The sequence below is a fragment of the Podarcis bocagei genome (assembly GCF_964188305.1).
Source record: "Podarcis bocagei genome assembly, chromosome: 6".
In the NCBI taxonomy this organism is placed as follows: domain Eukaryota; kingdom Metazoa; phylum Chordata; class Lepidosauria; order Squamata; family Lacertidae; genus Podarcis; species Podarcis bocagei.
Genome location: NC_138130.1, coordinates 69,503,038 through 69,527,208, shown reverse-complemented (window position 1 = coordinate 69,527,208; position 24,171 = coordinate 69,503,038). Strand labels below are relative to the sequence as shown.

The 24,171-nt window shown below is 40.8% G+C and overlaps 2 protein-coding genes across 3 annotated transcripts in view; one reads left to right on the top strand and one right to left on the bottom strand.

Annotated features, from left to right (window-relative positions):
* LOC308589698 (uncharacterized protein) overlaps nucleotides 1-24,171 on the bottom strand; it is a 474,186-nt gene that overhangs the window by 416,398 nt on the left and 33,617 nt on the right. The window lies entirely within an intron of this gene.
* LOC308589639 (suppressor of tumorigenicity 14 protein-like) lies at nucleotides 2-23,488 on the top strand. The gene is made up of 18 exons (XM_081198971.1): nucleotides 2-196; nucleotides 331-499; nucleotides 1,238-1,362; nucleotides 2,402-2,469; nucleotides 3,535-3,731; nucleotides 3,821-3,859; nucleotides 6,240-6,456; nucleotides 7,889-8,031; nucleotides 8,502-8,599; nucleotides 12,403-12,515; nucleotides 13,707-13,840; nucleotides 14,643-14,747; nucleotides 15,342-15,455; nucleotides 17,547-17,666; nucleotides 18,992-19,175; nucleotides 20,242-20,516; nucleotides 20,992-21,128; nucleotides 22,057-23,488. Exons 1-18 carry the CDS (start codon nucleotides 116-118, stop codon nucleotides 22,213-22,215), a joined length of 2,478 nt encoding a protein of 825 aa, XP_081055097.1. The 5' UTR covers nucleotides 2-115; the 3' UTR covers nucleotides 22,216-23,488.

Below are 24,171 nucleotides of genomic sequence, written 5' to 3'. Positions count from 1 at the left end.
AACCAAGGACAACAATAAGAGGGAAAGGCATTGTTTTCCCCTGAGGTTCCAAATACAAAAGTTGCTTCTAGGATTTTGATATGTAGAAGGCAGAACAAACCAGGGAAGCATCATCATGAGGTCTTTCCCATCCAGGCGCCTCTCTGTTATATACAGCATACCTACTCCTTGCGACTCACACTTTCTCTCTGGACTGGTAAGAAATTGCAGTTCGGTTTCCTAACACGCTTGTAAATTGCTCATGAATAATACAACGATTAATTCGCTTGTCAGCTGAGCAAAGGCAGAATCATTTTCCTCAATTTGCTTGCTGATTCCTTCCTTGAACAGGGTCTGCCTTTTCACCACAGCCAGGCTTCACAAGAAGATATTGCAAGTCGAAAGCATTCTTTTGGCCAAAAAGTGCCTTTTCGTTTCTGGAAAAGATGTCTTTTACAAATATTACCTGTGATTTCCTTGACTGTCACTGTGATTCTGCTGGTGCTGTACTATACATTATGTAAGTGTCACTACTTCAAGATTTTAATTTCTATAAACATGTAAAGGTTGCCTTCATTGCTTTTCAAGCAGGTTAATGTTAAAACTATTTTTAATGGGTTTTTATTTAGTTCCAGGATGCCAATGATGTATCGTGTTTATGACAAATATTCATAACCAACTAGTTTTGGCACACTATGAGAATCTTGTGTTTTTGGTGTTTTTGTCCACTAATGCAGAAAGTTGTTGCATTGGGGGGCACACTGTACTCAAGATCTATGGTTTGCAAATAATGCTAATCCTACACTATCTGCAAAGCCAAATCATTTAAAAGTGTTGCCCCTTGGGTATGAATTTAGCTTTAACCTTTTAAAAGAAAAAGGTTAGAAAACATACAAATAAAAATCAATAACATTTCAAAGTTAAACATTTGCATAGTGTGTGTAAGAAAGTCCTACATACACCTTCTTGATCACTTGAGAATATTATGAGCAGGCACTGACAAAAGTCAGATTCATCCGATAGTTGTGTCTTCATTTGAATCCAGTGAAAGTAGATTTCCATTTGAATACTGAAGATCATCTGATGATATTTTTTGAATAAAATCTTGTAGTGGACTTTGATTTGATGTTGTGTATTAAAAGGGAGTGTCTTCCTGTTAACACAGAAGTTAGTCTGATGCCTTTTAAAGCAACCTTTCCCCCCCAGCACGAATTAACCTGTTTTTGTTTTGCTAATATTTCCCCTCCCTTCCTTCCAGCTCCTGCATTCTCTTTCATCTACATTGGTGGAAGCCTAGAAATTCCTAACCTGACCTACACAAGTGACCTAATGCACCCCAAATCACATACATTTATATTGCAAGCTGAAGCTGTCCAGAATAGTGTGAGTTTGCCTATGGAAAATATAAGGGACTACATTTTGGTTCAAATTTCATTTGATAGGTTTTGTACTTGGGATATGCTGCTGATGAAACTAGACCTGATGAGGCACGGTTAAGGGACATGCGCCTATCTTTTTTGAGTTGCCTTAAAGGGAGGGTTGTGGTGGCTTGATCAAAATTGAAGACCATTACCAATGTCAGTCTTACCACTAAGCATGCCGAGACAACCTGGTATGGGCAGCACTTTTCACACCCACCCAAAAAGTGGTCAATTCGTATTTTTGCTGTTGCACGTGGGTGCCACTTTGACGTTATGCTTCAGGAACTGAAATATCTTAAGCCTTCTAGAATTAGAAAAAAACAGTTTCTGGTTCCATTTCCTGTAAGCAGAGTTGTGTCTTCTTCTGCTTTACACAGTAGATATTTCATATATATTCTCTGCCTACTCAGAAATAGGCCCCACTGAGTTCAATACAACTTAGCCCCTAGGAAGATTGCCGCCTTAGTGCATTTCTTTGTGGAGATTTTTGGACAATTAGTTTATATTTAAAGCAAACCCCTTTTCAAATTTCCTCTTCCAGTTCAACAATACTTGCTTTCTTGCACTTCTCTCCCAAGTTTACTCTATTTGCGAGATCAAAACACTTTTCTAGCTCCTTGCTAACAGAAGGCTTGAAAATACAAAGCATCTCTCTGTTAGCTTGCATTTCCCAACTGAATTCACCGGGTACCTCAAAGCTGCTTTGTGCATGGGTTGCATGAGTGGCCCATGGCCTGATTAGAAGCCAGAAATGACAGAGATCTTAAATAGTCTAAATCAATACTGATTTTTATCATTCAATAACTACTATTTCATGAAGAATCAGTATCATGCTACCTTGTAAAAATGAATCGATCAGCGCTGGCTACCTACTTATTTGTGCTAGACATAAAACAATGGCAAGAAAATGTTTTTGTTACTTGGAACTCTTTAAAAAGCTATATCTTTTACAGACTTTTTCTTGTTCTTTATATTTAGTTTTCTAATTGTTTAACTCTCAGCTTCCAGAATTGTATGGATCTTCTGGCTTAGGGAATTATTACTTGACATCTGTTATTACTGCTTTTAGGTAAGTACCAGAATTTCAAAAACCCTTTTTCTGACTGTAGGCATTTGTTTTGTCTTCTCTAGTCATGTTTTCAAGAATCAGAAGATAATAAAGTTAAGTAGAGGATCTCATTAGGAATTTAGTCTTATTCCAGTTCAGATTAGACTTTGGCTAGAATGCTAAATAAACTTCCCATTCCATCTCAGATAGCCTTTTTTTGAAATAGTCTAAGCAGGGGAAGTGAATGTGAAAGTCAGTGGATGGTTAGCACTGGTCTAAGACTATTTACTGCCTGAGTCAAAGAACATATACAAAAGCAATGGAACTTAGTTCATTGCAGCTCATTTCTGCCATTGGCTGCATACACAATATACCTTTTAAACACATTCAAAAGACATTTCCCACCTCAATATGAGCATTATGCCTCATGAGATGAATGAGGCTGAGAGACGGTGACTTGGGCTGGGTACATATTACCAGCTTAAGTGAAGCTAGGTTGCTCTTTTTCTCTGTTTGGATCAGAGCTGTTTTTGTTTCTTATTTGTTTGAGGGGGAAGATGGATATCAGAGCATAGTATTTCATAAGAAATGGCAGGATACCTAAGGATTGTGGCTAAAATGGTGCTTATACCGCTTCCCAAACCAATGGTGGGAGCACGCTAGATGCAGAATAGACAGGAACAGGTCTACAGTCATGTATAATGCCACATAAATATTGTGCATCTGAGGTTAAATGTGAACCAAGGACTTCCCAGTTCACCAGCTCTTTGCAGATGTACATAGCCACATTGTTAGTGGTTGCATTTCACCCTTAGTTTATGGTGAAGTGCAGGATCTGAATCTTAAACAACCATCTTCACGTGAGCAGGAATCTCCCTGGGGGGGGGGGAAAGAAAAAAAAGAGGTCTCTGTAAGCACTGATTGATTGGTGCTTGTAGTTTGAATGTGTGACCCCATTTAACTCACAAACTTCTCCCTATGTGCTGGAAATCTGCCTTGATACCCCTGTGCACAGGCAGAGAGCAACAAGGCACCCCTCTCCAAGCCGATGCTCTTCTTCAGTCTTATTTTGTCATCTTCCTCCAGTGAAGGAAAGAGTGGCCTTCGAGCTTATTACTGGAGTACATTTTGGGCCCCACAAGATATGGTTCTTTCTATTCAAAATCTGTCTTCGACGAAGCAAAAGCAAATACTCAGTAAACGGGCACCTGCAGCTGAAAACAGCACGGCTGAAGTATATTCTTTGGAGGAGGATTTTGATGTTATTACCATGGAGCTCTTTGGTAACATTATTTTTTATATTCTTTAGAAGTTCCAATAATTCATAGGAATGCATATGCCACTAATTTTGAGGATTCTTCGTCATTTTTAGTTTCAGATTCTATGGACTATGATGTGACATGGAAAGCAGGTAAGAGCTATGTTTGTCCTCATTGTCCAATGGCACACCATTTCAAATGTTGCTCTAGCACAACTTTCTTTTGTTTCATCAGTGCTTGCTCTTAAGTTGAACCTAAAGGATTCAGTGAGTAAGAGGAACATCTCCAGCTCAAGAGTCATGGAAATGAGCAGGGTTGCTCAAGACCACCTTTGCACCCCTATGCAACTCATTTTCATTCCAAGGCTACTTCTGCAGAAAAAAAATGTATTGCACTCTGAGTCAATTGCAACCATTGTCTGCAAAGATGGATGGACCTATTCGTTTCAGCTCTCCACATTTCTGCAGCAATCTGCCACTTTAAAAAAATCTTCATGAAATCTTCATGAAAATTCACCAGCCCTTTAGCATGACATGAATTTATCCTAATAAACACATTTTTGCATACAGTGTTGACAGATATACATATTTATGCAATCAATTTCCCCTGACAAAATCCTTTTTTGTATGTTATGTTCACTAATAAAGATATTTTGCACAGATGCTCCCCTAACAGATTCCAGAGAGAGAGAGAGAGAGAGAGAGAGAGAGAGAGAGTTCAGATAGAGAACTGGATTGCAAAATTTTGAAAAGTGAGAATGTTGAAGGATAGTTGTGTTTTGGTTCACCCTGCGGTTTGAGAAATGCAAATTATGTAGTTCCTTGTTAAAATGCAAACAAAATCAAATTTCTTCTGCATCCCTATTTTCAGCTTATAAAAACGAATCCAGACTATTTAAGCATTTCCAAAAGGCCTTCTCCTAATCTTCTAAATCTGGGACTGTAACCCATTCAAGGTTTCTCAGTAGATGGTGTTATAGCACTGGCAAACTGAAGTCTGTGTATGGATCCCTATGTTATCCATGCATAAGAGGGAGGGAAAATAATAATACAACAGGCGGAGGAAGGACATAATGAGGAAAAAACCCAAAAGAGCCCAATGGGTACTGAGCTGATTGACAGTTATGTGTACTTGTGACTGAAAACTGAGGAGAGGGGGAGTGGAATGGATTATCTTAGAAGAGGACATGGCTGGCTGGAGAGCTCCACACTGCAGCATTTTTCTTACAGGCCCCACTTGTCAGTTGCATAATTGGCCAATTTAAATCAATGTTGCACTCTCAAAATGTGAGGTATGTCGAGTTATTTGCTTATTTTATAAAGGCTGTATAAGAACTTGCTAGAGCACTCAGCATGTGGAAGTCAGTGGTGGCGGTGGCAGCAGTAGATTATCAGGAGTGCACCTGCTGGCCAGCTCCTGTATCTTGCAGTAGTAAACAGAGCACACATAGGCTTTGTTCACAGCTTTAGGTGAACAAGCAGATGGGGAGAATGAGGGCTGCAAGACCAGTACTGTTCCCTCCATCCATGTATTGCTACCCCCACAGATGTCATCTGAGTAGGAGCTCTGGAAGGGGCCAGAACCCTTGATCTCTGCTCCAGCCCTTCACCAAAGATAAGAACAAAAATCTCCCTCTCTTTTGGGAATTGCTGCTGTGCCTTGAAGCATGCTGCTCAAAGATAATGGCATGATAACAGCAGATCAGTTCTGAGCTGTTTTGTCCCTACAATATGACTGTAATTAATGGGATGATATGTGAGAAGAACCGTAATTGTTTAGTCCTGCTGGCTGGGCCACAATATGGTCTTAACCTCTGGATAAAGTAAAAAGAAGAAGACCAATATGCTGACATGGTTTATGGATCTGAGAAATTTTGAGCTGGCTTGGCTTAGTGGACTAACAATTACACTGTTCGCCTCAACAGCTGTGGACAAGTCAGTCATGATTCCTCATCCGCACAATGATTATGGTGAAGCTCATAATGATCTTTTTAATGCTGGAAGAGTTAGATATTATATAAATGATGTTTGCTGTATTTACCTTAAGGATACAGCTGTAGTCGAGAGTAAGCCCCATAGACCTCAGTAAGATTTCTGAACAATTGTGCTTAAGATAGTGCTGTAAGAAAGAGGAATTGTCTTCTACTGTGTGCTCTACTTAAGCTGATGTGCTTCACCTGTTTTTTCCATTAGTTGATGCACTTAGAGCTGCTTTGCATTCAGTTATCTGGTGAAAGGTGCTGGCTTGGTACAGAGAAATTCAAGTCTTCTAGCCACTAATCAGGTGCCCAGTGTAGATCCTTTTTCATCTCCTTTGTGCCTCCGCCTTGTCCCAAAGGAGGACAACTTCATCGGGTGAGAGCATAGCACAGAGGTGTCTCATAATGTATTCAGTCCTTGTCTGATGTGATGGACAAGCCTGTCTTTTGTGGTGTAGACAACTGGTTCCTGGGATCCGGGCCGACAGGGTCTGGATTCATTTCTCTGCTTTTCTGCTTTTCAGCCACTGATCTATTTTGGTTTTGTCTACCAGTGGCCTTTGACCTCTATGCAAAGCCTGGTAATAATAGGACCTTAACACTGATGAATCCTAAGAGATCTTTTTATCAGTGGAGGCTGCGAGTTCCATCGGACCACGTTGTGAGACTAGTGGTTGTTCCCTTGCATAGCGTGACTCCTGGGAGCTGTGCATCTCACAGGCTATCCGCATATGACTTCCTTCTCCCTCTGCAAAGTAAGATCATTACAAGGTAAGAGCATTTACAAAGTTTGCTCCATGCTGGAGATCTAATGAGGTTGAGGGTACATTTTATCATATGTGGTGGACTTGTAAAAGAGTATTGGGAAATGATATACAGTGGTACCTCGGGTTAAGTACTTAAATCATTTCCGGAGGCCTGTTCTTAACCTAAAACTGCTCTTAACCTGAAGCACCACTTTAGCTAATGGGGCCTCCTGCTGCCGCCACGCCACCGGAGCCCGATTTCTGTTCTTATCCTGAAGCAAAGTTCTTAACCTGAAGCACTATTTCTGGGTTAGCTGAGTGTGTAACCTGAAGCGTATGTAACCTGAAGTGTATGTAACCCGAGGTACCACTGTATAATGAACTGGGGGGAAATGTTTAAAAGTACCTTTCAAAAAACAAAAACAAAACAGGGTCCTTTTTGTTGGGGATAAATTCCCAGGTGTCAAAAAAGACTATTTATGTATGCTACTACTGCGGCCCATGTTTTCCTAGCCTCAAAACGGAAAATGAGTGAGGTCCCAACCAAAGAAGAATGCCAATTTAAACTGATGGAATACGCACAGCTTGCAGTTTTATCATTTAGAATAAGAGAACAAGAAGAATGCATGTTTAAAAAAGACTGGAAAATGTTTACGGTATACATGGGTGAAAACTGTGTTCATTTTAAAATGCTGGTGGCATTAAGATAAATCCACCAGTGTAAATAAGTTTTGATGGATGTAGCAATGGATTATGGAATGGTTTAGTTTATGTAAAATATGCAGAGATGTAAGGCATGTGAAGGGACATGGGTGGCGCTGTGGGTTAAACCACAGAGCCTAGGAGTTGCTGATCAGAAGGTCGCAGTTCGAATCCCCACGATGGGGTGAGCTCCTGTTGCTCGGTCCCTGCTCCTGCCAACCTAGCAATTCGAAAGCACGTCAAAGTGCAAGTAGATAAATAGGTACTGCTCCGGCAGGAAGGTAAACTGAGTTTCTGTGCACTGCTCTGGTTCACCAGAAGCGGCGTAGTCATGCTGGCCACATGACACAGAAGCTGTACGCTGGCTCACTCAGCCAATAAAGCGAGATGAGCGCAGCAACCCCAGAGTTGGCCACGACTGGACCTAATGGTCAGGGGTCCTTTTACCTTTAAGGTATGCGAAATGAACCGTGGAAAGAGAAGAAGGGAAGTCATTGGTTTAAGGTTGTTTAAATGAATATTTTGAAATGTAAATTAGAATATGTAATGAAAATTATATATATATAAATAAAAATAAAAAGTTTGCCCCGTAGACACAAAGCAATGCTCTCTCTCTCTCTCTCTCTCTCTCTCTCTCTCTCATTACATGGGATAGAGCACCCTGTGTCCCAAGGCCCCTTAGGTGGTACGTATAGTAGTGGAAGAGACTTTCTGCTCTCCAAATCAGCTTTGTAATCTGCCTGGATGTATTTCAGATGGTGTGGGTCGTCCGGGGCCTGGACGTCCCCAGTTATACGTTTAACTTCATCGAGTAATGTCATGTTGGTCACATTCTCATTGGACCGAAGAAAAGAGAGCAATATATTGAATGCATATTTTCAAGCAGTTCCTAAAATTGGTATGTAGTTGCCAGATGCCAAGCATTGTTTGTGAACAACTTTTGATGGGTCACATGTAGTTGTGTTATATTTGAAATATTTATGTGGATTTAAAATGGGGAATAAGACACGGATTCAAGGATTATTTTGACCCAACTCTATAATAATATTAGGGTTTTCTAAGACTGACATGGGGTGCACAAGTGCTGGAGTGAAACGATCCACTTTTTGGCTGTATTGAATGACTCGTGATGCAGGTTTTTAAAATCAGGTTGCCCACGCAGAACACCTGATCTATATTTGGTGGTGGTGGTGAATTTAATACTACCCACCTATAGTAATTCTTTTTTGCTCCACCACCTCGTACCAGCTACTTGCATATGAAAAAAAAACCTCCCATTCACTTCAAGAAGAGCTTTTCCCATGCTTTCCATAACAAGAGATGAGCAGTTCTTCAGAATAATAATGTTTTGTTTTATTTTCTCCTTAGTATGTGGCGGTCGATACATCTCTTGGAATGGGACTGTAATTTCTCCATACTACCCAAGTTACTATCCACCGAATATTGACTGCCACTGGATTATTAGAGTATGTACTCTTAGAAGTAACAGGGAACTTTTTAATGAAAATCTTTTAAAAACTTGATTCCCCTCCAAAAAAAAGAAATAAGCTCTTCTAAAACAAGGAGACCAGAAAAACAGAAGGAAATAATTTTAAATGAAATGACAGATCTTGCATACATGTGATTATCGTTTGTGTGGTGAGGAGAAATAGGCATTATATCAGCCTAATATGGATTTTGGATTGTTATAACATTGTGTCCTAATCTTCCTCGAAGAGACTAGGGTAGCATTCATGATCCTACTGCACTCTCTATTGCAGTCAACTCACATCTTGCACACATGTAACGCTCTTGGCAGCTGGCCAGCTGCAACTGGACAAAAGAAACACACACAAGGTGAAGAGCTTAAAAGCTCTCAGATTTTCTTACCAGGCTCAGGGAAGATCTCACACAGGCCCTTGTGGGATCTCTCTGGGCCATCTGAGATATCACTACATTTTGCGAGCCCACATAAGATTTTCCCAGAGCCTGGTAAGCAAGGCAGAAAGCTTAAAAGTACCATATTGGCCTGAATATAAGCCTCACTTTTCCCTTCCCCCAAATTCCAACCATGAAAAGTTAAAGTGTGGCTTATATTCGTGATCTTACAGTATGCAGCCAGGAGCGCGGCAAAGCGGCGCCCACCCCTCATGTAGTCCCCCGTCCTCTCCCCCAAGGCTGGGAAGGGAGAGAACGAGGGAGGGGAAAGGCCGCCAGCAACACAGTGCAGTTCCCACCTCCCTGCCCAGTATGCAGCCAGGAGCAGCGAGGAATGGAGCAGCTTATATTCGGGTATTTTTTCTTTCCCCCCTCCAATTTTAAAGGTGTGGCTTATATTCGGGTTCGGCTTATATTCAGGCCAATATGGTACTTTTTGCAGTGGGAAAACCGGGGCACATAAACACCTTGCAATCTCTTTTTTTAAAAAAATAATATTTATTACTTTTAAACCTTACAAAAAGGAAAGAAGGGGGAAAAAAGAAGAAAAAAGAAGAAAAAACATACAGTACAATATATAAACAATACACAACACAACATTAACACATTAAGCAAAACAAAAGCAAAAACAGTTCAAAAAACACACATCATACCATCTCAATGTCCTCTCTTTCATTCCCTTGTTTCATCAACCTCCTCTCAGCTCCCTTTTTGTATTCCATTTCTATTAATTGTTTCAGCAAATCCTTTCCATCTTTCTCTATTTTCTGTCATATAATTATCTTAACATATTTTAACCTTATTTTCCATTAAAACTATAATACTTATTTATGCTTAATTCCTTAAAACATTTCTACTAAAGCCATATAATTTCCTTCCAACATTTTTCTAACATTCATTAATTTTACATTATTGACATATATAGATTTTAAACTTTTTCCAATAATCTTCCACCGTCTCTTCTCCCTGGTCTCGGATTCTGCCAGTCATTTCCGTCAATTCCATATAGTCCATCAACCTGGTGATCTTCTGTCCGAGGCTCTTAACTCTTTTCCAAGTCCCTTCTGCGAGTCTTCTTCATGTTTATACATGCACTTTACTTTGTCTTCTCCTGATCTTGTTCTTATTTTCCTTCCTTTGATGCTGAAAAGTAAATCTCGAGGAAATTCCCACCTAGCAATGTTTTTATTCCTTCTCGACAAATCAGCCAAATCTCCATAGTTAAAACTAAAATTCACAAGATATTTCCAGTCGTATTTCAAAGTGCCTCCAAGTCTGGCAGTCTCCACAACTCCAGTCTCCTCCTGACCCAAGTCCAAGTCCCAAAAGTCAATAAATCCCTGCATGAAGGGATCTATCCAACTTTCCTTCTCCAGTCCAAGCGGGGCTCCAATCCTCAAAGTCTGGCTTTCTCTAGATTCAGTCATAAAAGGCATCCACTTATAGTCATCAAATTGCATCTGTGAGGCTGGGGCTCTAACAACTTTCTCCCCCGCCTTCTCCTCAATTTGCCATGTCAAGGTAGATCCCTGTATCGATTCCTGAATAGTTTCTGTATTAATATTCACTTTTTGTCCCAAGTTAGTCACTTTTTGTTCCAAGTTATCAATTTTTATAATCATCACATCCGTCTTCCTATGGAGCTGTTCCAGTGAGTCATTAATCTTACATAATGCAACCACTAAGGCTTCTTCTGTCAACATTCTTAACAGTCCAAGGTCAATCCCAGATTCTCACGGTCTTGTCTTACAGCTGGAAATTCCCCGCTCAGCTCATGTAACAATTTCAAAGGCTTCCTCTAGGGGGAAACAATTTCTATTTGTATCAATCATTTTAAGCACAATTCAAACAATAAAGTTAGTTTCAATTTTCAATTACATTTACTCCTTTTTAAACGCAGAAGGAGACAATGGAAACAATGTATTTCTCTTCTTTAACTTACTGTCAACAAACGATCTATTCACAGTCAATGAACATATCCAAAACTTCAGTCCTACTAGCAGCCCGTTTTCAGGTTCAGAGCGGTGGTAATTTGACTTTCTTCACTCTCTCCTGCAGGCTTACGCGGTCTAAAAATTCCCCCCTCTCCTCCTGCTTCCAAGGGGGGTTTGATGATTTTAGCCGATGGAAGTTTAATCCTTTATGAAAAGCTTTCCAAGACTTTAGCTTGGAGCCTTTTTGCTCCAGTCTATTTATAAAAGGGGAAGGCGGACTTCCTGTTTGAAACCTCCCCGTTTCGGTACCAAATTAAGACGTTTAAAAATCCAATTTTCTGTTCTACTCACGGGTAGTTGTTTTAAAATCGAATTGTCCACAGGAAAAAGTCAGCGCTCTCCGGCAACAGCAATGCGGCTTCACTCCATGAAAGAAGCAGTCAATTCAAAGCACCGCGCCACTCACCCCATGTCGCTCCGGATCCCCGAAACCGGGTTTCCCTGCGAGTAGGGGAGGCGCAAAAGGTGCCAGCCGAATCCCACATTCACAGGCTTTTCCCGCCTGTGATTTTTTGTGGGTCCCCGCCTTCGCCGTGGCAGTCAGACCCTAATTTCCACGAAGCGAATTCCTCCCGGTCAGAGGAATTCAGCCATTACCAGAGGCGCTAACCCGGAAGTTCATAAACACCTTGCAATTTCATGCTCATTGAAAGAAGGGGGTTTGTTTCCCTTATCATCCAGCCTATGTTCAGTTGGGGGGAGATGTCGGAATCTCCGCTACAACCGAGCTACTCCTCTGGTCGAGCCCTCCGGAATCTCCTCCGATGATGATTAATGACCTGAGCCTTTGATAAGGCTCCAGGCACGTTCCCCATTCACCAGAGTATCCAAAACAGCAGAAGGGATGAGAAATATGAGCTGCATTGCTAGGCTTTATTTCTCACTACGCAGACAGAAAAGAAATATACATGCTCTCTCTGTGAAAGCTGAAGAACAAAGGAACAAGAAACCAGTAACATCACATCCGTCTCCCAACAGAAACCAACAGGGGAGAGGGTATGTTCCAGGTATGTGTGTAATGGATCCCATTCTATAATCTACGGTAGAGAACCTGTGGTCCCCTGGATGTTGGTAGACTCCAATTTCCATCAGTCCCAGCCAACTTGAGCAGTGCTTAGGAATTATGGGAACTGTAGTCCAACAATATCTGGATGGCCGCACAAGTTTCCCATACCTTCTATGCCCACTTCCCTGGGTGTACCACTGAACTTGGTAGGACTTACATCTCAGTAGACCAGACAGGATCGCACTGTTCATGTGTTTAGGACCAAGAGGCAGGTTGTTTTTAAGTATTAAAAGTACAATAAATGTTCTTCCCCATGCTTTTTATTTTTTTAAATGCTTTTTTTATATCTTAGGCACCACTGCCTGGCTATAGATTGCTGCTAAAAATTCTTGTAATACAAGTTCAGGAACCATCCCTTGGATCCAATAGATGTGATAAAGATTGGTTGGAAATTGATGGAATTAGGTGAGCTACAACCTTTTCTGCTACTTTTCTTGAAACAACTCTGTTGACATCCATAGGTGAAGAGTCGTTTATGGTTATAGATAATTAAAAAAGGAAAGGGTTGTAAGTAAAATTAGAATAATAAAATTTGAAAAACTGACCACATTTTGCCACAATGTAGGGTTGCCATATTTTTAAGAGCAAAAAAGAGGACGCTATGATGACTAAATACCCCTATTATATGTAGGCTATAGAAGCTGTGATATATTGCTGAGGGGGGCAGGAGAAGAGAAGACCATTCATTATGTCTATGTCACATCCAGCAAGTATAGCCGGAGACATTTTGGCAAATTAAAAAAATCTACCCAGACAGAAATTATGCCCCTGAAAAAGAGGATGTGTATTGGAAAATGAGGACACATGGCAACCCTACCGCAGTAGGACCAAATTTCAACTGACTCTGAGTGGTTTAACAGACACTCCCTCTTACTTCTGAAAAATGGAGCTCTGTGAGGAGAAAAGGGGTCCCCTAACAACTCTCAGCACCCTTAACAAAGTACAGTTCCTAAAATACTTTGGGGGGAGCCATGAATGATAAAAGTGGCATGATACTGCTTTAAATGTATAGCACAGATGAGTCCTTAATCTGGACTGGAATTCTGAAAATGACAACTGTAACACGATCTTGAGTCATGAGAAGTTGTCAAAACGACAAGTTATGATGAATGCAATTAAAGAGGAGCAGTCCTGTGCTGCCTGTGATGGAGGCTGAGAGACCATAGGATGCTATGGACATCCCTTTCCACAGAAAGCTCCACTGCTATTACTCTTCCACTGTCAGTGAGCTGAAGGCAGTAGGAAGAAAAAGGGATGCCTTGGGTCCAAAGACCTCCTGGTTTCTCCATCACCTTCTCACTGCCTCGCCAAACCAAGGAAAGAACTGTGCCAGCCTTGGAGATGGGGTACTTATTTTCCCTTCCATTGACCCTACTTCTACACCGTCCACTATAAAATCTCTCCACCACCATCTTATGGTTGCTCCGCTTGGTTGCAATCCTATACTTACTGACCTGGGAGTCCCATCGAATTCCATGAGGCTTACATCTGAGTAAGCATGCACTGTAGAATCGCACTGTAAATACACTCTTTGATTAGTTCTATTATAGTGATGTATTATATATCTGTAATTTTGTTGTGTTTTATTCATATCAGATATTGTAAACCTATTGGGGAAGGCAGCAGGGTCAAGGAATATGGCTATTCAGTGGCCATCCATTTCCATTCAGATGAACTGGTCACACACAGGGGTTTTTATATTGAATTCAGAGCTTTCAGCCACACAGACCGTAAGTGGACACAGATGTACGAAGTATTAATAGCATTATCATGGTCATTTACTGATTGAGTATGAACACATTTCTTCTAGCTTGTCCCAAATGTGCCTCCTTCACACCTTTCCATCCCTATTATGAAGCAGGAGGAGTCAGCAGATCTGAGGCTACAATTGAAAGTTCAACAAATGTTTGATTTTTTGGTTTGCTAGAAAAATGCTTACCCCTAATGATTGGTATACATGTGGGTTGAGGGCTTGTGAATAAACAAATAGTCAAGGTCATCCAATGAGCTTCATGGCTGCGTGAGGATTTGAACTCTGGTCGCCCAGGTCCTACAGGTCCAACACCCTAACCACTATACCACACTGGATCTCAATGGGTTGGTATCTCTGTGGATGATGGAGGACTGTTTGGTTGCCTGTAGAAAGACATGGGCAGTGTGATGAATGACTTAAAAAGGGCTGTTATCAACAAGATACTATTCCATTCCCAACCAAGCTCCCTCTCTCCTAGTGGCAGACCGAAAGTCTGTATTGGGTTACTAACCTGTTTGAAAATATAGTGTAGTCATTAGTCATCCATCCCATATAAGAAATTGCACTGAAACTCTGTCTCCAATGGTATGTCCATTGCCATTTGACTTTGGTCCTCTGGTACAAGGTTATAGCTATTCTAATATGTTTTCCCCTGTCACCAAAGCAGGTTTGGGACAAATCTTATCCTACTCAGCTGTCATAACAGTACAGAATTTTACTCTGTGACTCAGTGTCATCATGATTATCTATGGTAGTCTGATATTTTTCAATTCTTTCAGCTTGTCCTAGGCAATTTAAATGTTCCGACAAAACATGTGTCTCTTTAAACAGTAGATGTGATGGGTGGAAAGACTGCGCCGATGGAAGTGATGAGGTAAACTGTGGTGAGTTCATCGTGAGCTAATTAGAATATTGTAAATATAGCTTGGTAAGGTATTGGCTGGAAAGAAAACAGCTTGCAGGGTTGATTGGTTGGTTGGTTTTAAACAATCAAACAGCTTATAAATTTTATGACATAAATAATAAAATCAGAGCCATTAAGCATATAGAGCTTGAATATCAGTACAGGTCATCAGACCCTTTCCTAACCCATTCATTTATTAAAAATACCTTTCATTTTGTGAAGTGTTTTAACAGCTCAGTCAAGAATTGAGATTCGTTTCATATAAAGAACTTTGAATAGCAAACTAAGCAGTGGTGATGCTAAAGAAAGTAAATTTTCCTGGTCTACTGCATGAGAAGACCATGTTTTATTGGGACATATTCTCATTTCATATTGGTTTAACAGTACTTCCTAGTTTTCAGTCCAGGATTTGGACTTGTTTCAGGTGGGACTAGGTCTCTCTAACTGAATTCTAAGGTTGTCAACAATTCCCAGGGTTCATTTTAAAGGAAGCAACGGCAGTGGATATGTGCTCTCTGGGGACATCTGCTGTTGAATGAAACACCACAGTCTTGATGATAAAATTCTTCCCTAGGTTGCAATCCTGTGAAGTCTAATTGTGGTAATGGGAAGTGTAAACGCCATTCCAGGCCTTGTAAAGGAGATGGCAGCTGTGAAAGTGAGAGTGATGAGGAGGAAGACAATTGCGGTAAGAACAACATAAACAAATTTTAGACTGGGAATTACGAAAATGCCAGCAACGTAGGGCGTTCTTGCATCATTTTCTCATGGGTTATGTTGATACGCACCATGCTCTTATTTATTGAAGGGACAGTTGGCAGGGAGGGATGCTGCCACCCATCTGGTCTACCATCAGTGGTCTCACTAGTGTTTATGGGAGAAAGAGGGGGAGGAGCAAGGCAGGGGTGAGGTTGGTAGCTCAGGCACACTAGCAGAGCTAATCCAGTGCTCTCACTGGTGCATCTGCACAATGTTGACCTCTCTGCTGCTGCATCCCTCCCTCTCTCAGTAAGCACTAAGAATGCCACTGATGGGATGCCAGGTGCAGTGCACTGCCCCTTCCTGACAGCTCTTTCTGATTTATCTTATGCTTGCTTAATGCAATATGTCTAAAACATACATTATATTTGTTCCCACCACACAGGAAAAAAACCCATTTAGAATAATAGAATCATAGAGTTGGAATAGACCACAAGGGCCATCGAGTCCAACCCCCTGCCAAGCAGGAAACACCATCAGAGCACTCCTGACATATGGTTGTCAAGCCTCTGCTTAAAGACCTCCAAAGTAGGAGACTCCACCACACTCCTTGGCAGCAAATTCCACTGTCAAACAGCTCTTACTGTCAGGAAGTTCTTCCTAATGTTTAGGTGGAATCTTCTTTCTTGTAGTTTGGATCCATTGCTCCGTGTCCGCTTCTCTGGAGCAGCAGAAAACAACCTTTCTCCCTCCTCTATATGACATCCTTTTATATATTTGAACATGGCTATCATATCACCCCTTGACCTCCTCTTCTCCAGGCTAAACATGCCCAGCTCCCTTAGCCGTTCCTCATAAGGCATCATTTCCAGGCCTTTGACCATTTTGGTTGCCCTCCTCTGGACACGTTCCAGTTTGTCAGTGTCCTTCTTGAACTGTGGTGCCCAGAACTGGACACAGTACTCCAGATGAGGTCTGACCAGAGCAGAATGCAGTGGCACTATTACTTCCCTTGATCTAGATGCTATACTCCTATTGATGCAGCCCAGAATTGCATTGGCTTTTTAAGCTGCCGCGTCACACTGTTGGCTCATGTCAAGTTTGTGGTCAACCAAGACTCCTAGATCCTTTTCACATGTACTGCTCTCAAGCCAGGTGTTTGTGTGCTTTTTCTGAAGACTAATATTCATACTTTTAAAATTATTAAATGCATGAGTACCCAAAGATGTTGCAAGGATGTTTTTTAACAGTCTGTTTTTTAAATCTCCACAATAAGACATTTTGTCCAGGATAAGCACAAAACATCTTTTAGACATGGCAGTGAAAGCAATGAAATAGTGACTGCCTGAGAGTAGTATCTCAAGAATACTGAAGAACGTGTTCTGCAAATGGGGAAAAGTTTAAACATTGTGAACTGTTGTTTTACTTAATCAAAAAGTTTACGTAAGGGCAAACAATTGCCAAGCAGAAAATTCTTGCCGAAACCTTTTTTAAAAGAAGACTAGCTCCCCTGTGCACTTTAGCCACACAACAGACTGTGCGCACACAGAAGAAGTGTGCGTTGTTTACTGGTCACAAGGTTTCAGAATCAGATCTGAATATCTTTACATTAAACAGCTTTTCCAGTGGCAAAATGGAACTTTTGGCATGTGGAAGTCAAGGATAGAAAACAGATGTTCTTAGACTGCAACTTCAGACAACCTCAGACAGCATGGCCAATGCTAATAGATAATGGAAGCTGAAGTTTCAACAACATCTTGAGAGCACCATGTTGGATAGCCCTGGTCTAGGTTATCAAACATATTGCCAAGACACCTATGAAATTGTACATTTAGCTCACTCAGTAGAGCCTGAGACTCTTAATCTCAGGAATGTGCGTTTCAGTTCCACATTGGGCAAAAGATTCCAGCATTGCAGGGAGTTGGACTAGATGACTGTCATTGTCCCTTCCAACTCTACAGCTTTGTGATTCTATGTATTTTTAGAAAATGCATTGCTTTAATTATGCTGCATGACCTATGAGGCAGCACCATGAAATGCATCATTGCTATGTTTCTCATCTGTCACTCTATTCTTTCAGCCTATAGAAGCTGCTCACAGCATGCATATAAATGTCTAAATGGAAAGTGTCCAATAAAGCAAAACCCAGAGTGTGATGGAATAAGAGACTGTGCAGATGGATCTGATGAAATGAACTGTGGTAAGTCAATAATGAGTGAACAACGAAGTGAGCTGAAATGTGTCTGTGTATTTCAGATCAGGACTATGTACACACTAATGTGCACATGGAGCTCCTAGGTACCCATTATCTAGGAATATGGTACTTTTTCATCAGTGACATCGCTGCTATATTATCTCTTTGCTCTATGCTCTGTCCTGATGGCCCAGGCCTACACTGGAGCTCAAAATCTGTCCAGTACAGTAAGGAGAAGAGGTTCTCATATAGTAATTCCCAAGGGTTGTAGTTTAGGGAGATTGAGAAGAAGAAAGGGTGCCATTACCATGTCTCACTCCAGTTGCTATCAATCTCTTCTACAGGCCACAAGCTCTACCACAACGTGTGTACTTCCCTACCTCTCCTCCCTGACCATTATACTGAGGTTCTCATCATTCACAGAGGCCTTACATCAGAGATAGCCAACATAGTGCCTTTGAAATGTTCTTGGACTACATTTCCCATCAGCCCCAGCTACCATGACCAAATAACCTTATTTCAAATCAATTGAACAGGAAAACTTTATCTGAAATAAAAAACCAGTGCCTTGCTCCAATGATACATTGAAGGCACAGGAGAAATCCCCTGCATTGATGGGGGAAAGGAGCTCTAGGAGTTGTCATAACATTTCTCATCATTTAATTGGAAGGAGTAGCTCTATGTGTTCAAAGGGATATGTTGACATGTGTGATTTCTCTGCTGAAGTAAGAATCGGCAAAGTGTGAGAGCATTGCATCCACTGCAAGTCACACATGGCTCTGAATTAGGGTTTATCCTTAAAGACCTACATTGGCCCCCAGTATGTTTCCGAGCACAATTCAAAGTGTTGGTGCTGACCATTAAAGCCCTAAACGGCCTTGGCCCAGTATACCTGAAGGAGCATCTCCACCCCCTTCATTCAGCCCGGACACTGAGGTCCAGTGCTGAGGGCCTTCTGGCGGTTCCCTCCCTGTGAGAAGTGAGGTTACAGGGAACCTCAATGCCCTCTGCCCATCATCCTTGACCATTGACCATGCTGGCTGGAAGTGACAGGAGTAAGAAGTCAACATCTGGAAGGCTTCAGGAACCTAACCCTGTCACAAACCCTTTACATGAAAGATAGATGTCCCAATATATTTAGTAGGTCTTTTGTCCATGTATGTGCAATTGCACTTCTACAGTGCAAATCTAAGCAGATTTACCAAAGAAAATCTAGTTAAACTAAATGGGACTTGTGCCCTAGAAAGTCTGTTCAGGATTGCAGTGCATGACTGGTAGAGTATTTTGTTTTTACATACATAACCTCCATATGTATTTCATTTTTTTATTAGCATGTGGAAGGAGTCAGGTAAAAAGACCCAGAATTGTTGGTGGTGAAGATGCAAAGTATGGAAAGTGGCCTTGGCAAGCCAGCTTGCAGCTAAAAACATATGGCCATATATGTGGTGCATCTATTATTTCAAATAGTTGGCTGGTATCTGCTGCCCATTGCTTTCAGGACTCCGATTCGATAAGGTACGCATTATATAATGTGAAGCATTCATTACTGATAAATAATCACTAGGGGCGTACAGTAACCACAAGATTTGCCTTCTATGTCTGTAGCACTTGGAGGCAGCCCAGTCTGTTTCAGATCCTCTCTGTGTTGTTCTGATTAGAATCTTTATTTCCAGATTTAATTTTTGCAATGTGCTCTAAGTGGGGCTACCCTTGAAGAGGGTTTGAAAACTGTGACCTGGTCCAGAATGCAGCAGAGCACAGTTGCTGGTGGTTGTTCATGGCTCGACACCATACAACTTAACCATCCTGATTTAAGGAGGAATTGCAGAAATCACAGAAACCAGCTTCTTATTGGATCCTGGAATGTCCCCTTTTTTGGTCCGTGCTCTGGCACTTGTCAGCTGGCTCTTGCAAGAGCTCGGGACCAAAACTCCCCCAAGCATTACAATTTGGATCACCTGGATGTTGGAGGCTATGCAAAACCCATTTCATCAGTCTTGAAAGTGCCAATGCAGTATGGAGCCTAATTAAAGGTGGTAACACTGACATATACACAACTTGGGTCCCAAATATTTGAATGAGTACCTTTTCTTGCGTCAAGCTGCCTGGGTGTTAAAATCAACAGGAGAGGCCATGTTGACAGTATCGCTGCCTTCCCTGGACTGAGAGATGAAGATACAGAAGAGTGTGGTGACCTAGGTTGTGGAATGACTCCTCCCCAAAAGTGTATTTTGTGATAGCTTGAGGGTTGTTTTTTTAAAATGATTGATAAAGATCTAGGCCTTGGGCTGAATGGAGTCTTCCTTCCTGCTGGATTGGTGAACTGTGCTGTTTGGTTACAGTATTTTCTTAGTTTTGTTGTATTATTTTATGATTTTATTAGAACTTGTATGTGTTTTATGTGGAGTTTTGGGGGGGTGTTTTGTTTTGTTTTTTTAGTAACCTGCCTTTTGAGCAATTTGGTGAAGGCTGAGCTATAAATACAAATAATAAAATGAATAAATTATGCAATTCCCATTCAAATGAATGAGACCCGTAGAAGAAGAGCACATGGAAAACTGCACGTTTTGTTGTTTTTCAGATACTCTATAGCATCTGGCTGGACAGCATATATGGGTATAAAGGTCATTAACAGAAACAATGATAATCACGTAGCGATGAGATCGATCAAAAGGATCATTGTTCACCCACATTATGACCAATATATCTCAGACTATGACATTGCCCTGTTGGAAATGGAGTCACCAGTATTCTTCAATGAGCTGGTACAGCCCATATGTTTACCAAGCAGTCGTAGACTATTAATTTATGGAACTGTCTGCTATGTAACTGGCTGGGGAGCCGTAAAAGAAAATAGTATGTTCATTTCTGGATATGTTTATTGCAAATGCCAAGCATCCTAATATATTGTACCTTTTTGTGGATTGTAAATGTGAGCCACTTTGGGATCCATCCTTGGCTAAAAAGTGGAGTATAATGAATGTAATAAATAAATAACATTAATAGAACTTAAGGTATATGGCCTAGCTCAATTGGATATCACTTGTGGCAATTCCAAATACATATCTTTAATTTTAGTTTATTCTTAGAGGATAGTAAACTTAAGAAGCCACTAGGAAGGTAATATGCTTAGATTTGGAAATGTTCAATTAGATTAACCTTTATTCAGTTTAATTCACCATGTGCTGTGCCAATCATTTTTTATTCTGGGAACATATAGGCAAGAAAAAGTTAAAAGATCTAAGGCAGATCTTGATTATTATTTTTTCCACCTCTCACTTTGCAATCAGAACCACCATACTGAACCCATGCAATGTTTCTGTTGTTGTAGGTGAACTTGCAAAAACACTGCAAGAAGCGAAGGTGAAAATAATTGATCAGAGTGTTTGCAACAAGCTTTATGACGATCTGATTACTTCTCGGATGCTGTGTGCTGGGAACCTTAATGGTGGCATTGACGCATGTCAGGTAAAGTGGAAAATGATTGTGAAAAGTGACACTGATTTGTACATCAGTCCTTTCAAAATTATTTTTCCCAGGAATGTTTTCTTATTCCCATAGAAAAAAAGACATTAGACATCTCTGGGTTGGATCCAGACTTAGTCAGAGTAGACCCACTGAGTTTATTTTGAAAATTAGGTAGGATAGAAGTTTTTTAAATAAACGTAACCACAATGATATCAATGGGAGTAAGTTAGTAGCAACTAACTTAAGTCCCATTGATTTCAATGGGCCTACTCCAAGCATGACTAGAAAATTATCTGAGGTGTCCATTAAAGATTCTTTAAATATTATGTTCTTAACTTTTAATTTCAAGAATACTTGCATTTGAATCCTAAATGAGTACCAATTTGTACTGACATATGTCTTCTTGAGCCATATCAACCTCAACCTCATTCCTTTCTGCCTTTGATGTTGGAGTAACATAAAATAATATCTGAGGCACATGCAACATACACCTACATATTAACCTAATCTCCCGGATCTCTGAGGCTATGTTGAAGCAGGCTTCCTCATGGTGACTCTCTTCCCAATCCTGGCTCAAGTCGTGTACCTGTAAAAGCATATTGTCTAGACTGCAGTAGTATGTTAGTTGGGAATCAGACACATTGTGCCAAACAGTGTTAACAACAACACTAATCACAGGAGTTCAAGCATTCATTTAACCAGTCACACCCACCAGGGAACAAGTATCATCTAACATCATGTGAACCTGATAGACAATACATCGTCAGACCACAATTACACATGGTGACTTACGGGTTTTGGGAATGACTGTATAAGAATTGATAAAACAGCACAAATGTGAAAGTGTGTATCATATCACAATCCTAACTGCAAATATGCATTAGTTATGCAATGAAGCAAAAAGTGAGGCTTCTGTCCTTCCTTTTAGGGTGACTCTGGGGGTCCGTTAGCCTGTTTAGGAAGAGGGAACAGATGGTACCTTACAGGCATTGTCAGCTGGGGTGAAGGATGTGCTCGACGGAATCGCCCTGGCGTTTACACCAAGATCACAACACTTTATGACTGGATTCGTCAATACACAAAATGACAGATGAGTTCTGGAGAAAGCCAAAAGTATGCGCAAAAAACAGGATTTATACTATGATAAAGGAGAGACATTACAGATATATTTTGCATGGGCATATGGAATGTATATAAAATTTTAGCAGGCAAAAATCAGTGAATGTTTCCCACTGCAAAGGGCAATATGAACACAACCACAAGGTTTATTTCACTGTCTTTGTTGATTTTCTCAGTGTTCCATCAACAGGGATGGGTAAATGGAGTAGCACTTTTGATCAGTATCTGCCTGCAAGTATTTTGATGCAGCTTCTGCTTTGCATTAGCTTTGATCTTGCTTTTGATGATTTGCTGTTAATAGGCATGCAGGCTTTCTTCTTCCCTGACAACAAAAATTGTCCATTTCTGAGATGTATGAAGACCTTTGGAAGATACCAAATATGCTGAAAATAAAGGATGCTTTAATTTTTGGGATGGGAGTTAGAGACTGATGAAGCTTCGATTTCCCTTCTCTGTCAGTTTCCAGAAGGTGGTTGTGTTGGTTGGCTGCAGCAAAAACATCAAAAACTCTTGCAGCATTATAAAGGCTAACAAGTATAAAGTTTCACAGACAATATCCCACTTCATCAGATATATGAAGTGTTATCCTGAGTTACAAGTCTATAGATACTAATTATTGGAAGAAGAAGGAGATTATAAACAGGGAGGCCAAAGGTAAATGAAATGCAGAAATGCAGTGATGAGTTATTTTAATAAGTTACCACTGTCTGTTCTTCCTACATTTCATTTTCTTCTGAAGCCACGGTGGATTTACACCTGTTACCTAGGCTAACATTTTGATACAGTGAAGAAGTGGGCTGTTAGCCTACAAACGCTTATGCCATAGTAAAATGGTTGGTCTTCAAGGTGCCACAAGATTCTTCATTCTTTCAAAATTCCTGGTTTTATTTTGCTCTTCTCAGTCGACTTTTTAACCATCTATTCACCCACCCATCATCACCTCCTGGTAATATGAGTGTTAGGTTAGATAATGAATTGTATAGGACCTTTAGCTAACTCTGTAACAAGCTAAGCCAAAGAGATTGTTCCATCAGTTTGAGTGAAAAGTCTGTTCAGCATCCTTGTTTTGTCAAGTTTCTTATGTACAATGAAACTATGTCCTTCCTGCAAGCATCACTTTCATTTCACTGAGACTATTCACATGACACCTTGTATTTAAGTTCCCTCTTTTTAATTTTGTTTGTAAAGCACAGCTTCTGGCCTGGCAAATATAATCTAAATCACCAGTAGCTCTTAGAATGCCAGTGATATGTTTCATGACACCAAACTGGGAGGGGTGGCTAACACCCCAGAGGAAAGGATCACACTTCAAGACGACCTTGATAGATTAGAGAACTGGGCAAAAACAAACAAGATGAATTTTAACAGGGAGAAATGTAAAGTATTGCACTTGGGCAAAAAAAATGAGAGGCACAAATACAAGATGGGTGACACCTGGCTTGAGAGCAGTACATGTGAAAAGGATCTAGGAGTCTTGGTTGACCACAAACTTGACATGAGCCAACAGTGTGACACGGCAGCTAAAAAAGCCAATGCAATTCTGGGCTGCATCAATAGGAGTATAGCATCTAGATCAAGGGAAGTAATAGTGCCACTGTATTCTGCTCTGGTCAGACCTCACCTGGAGTACTGTGTCCAGTTCTGGGCACCACAATTCAAGAAGGACACTGACAAACTGGAACGTGTCCAGAAGAGGGCAACCAAAATGGTCAAAGGCCTGGAAACGATGCCTTATGAGGAACAGCTAAGGGAGCTGGGCATGTTTAGCCTGGAGAAGAGAAGGTTAAGGGGTGATATGATAGCCATGTTCAAATATATAAAAGGATGTCACATAGAGGAGGGAGAAAGGTTGTTTTCTGCTGCTCCAGAGAAGCGGACACGGAGCAATGGATCCAAACTACAAGAAAGAAGATTCCACCTAAAC

Coding starts and splice junctions, on each gene's coding strand:
- LOC308589639 (XM_081198971.1), top strand. CDS start 116: ATGAGGTCTTTCCCATCCAGGCGCCTCTCTGTTATATACAGCATACCT. Junction 500..1,237: donor GGTGCTGTACTATACATTAT/GTAAGTGTCACT, acceptor CCTTCCTTCCAG/CTCCTGCATTCTCTTTCATC. Junction 15,456..17,546: donor TGAGGAGGAAGACAATTGCG/GTAAGAACAACA, acceptor CTATTCTTTCAG/CCTATAGAAGCTGCTCACAG.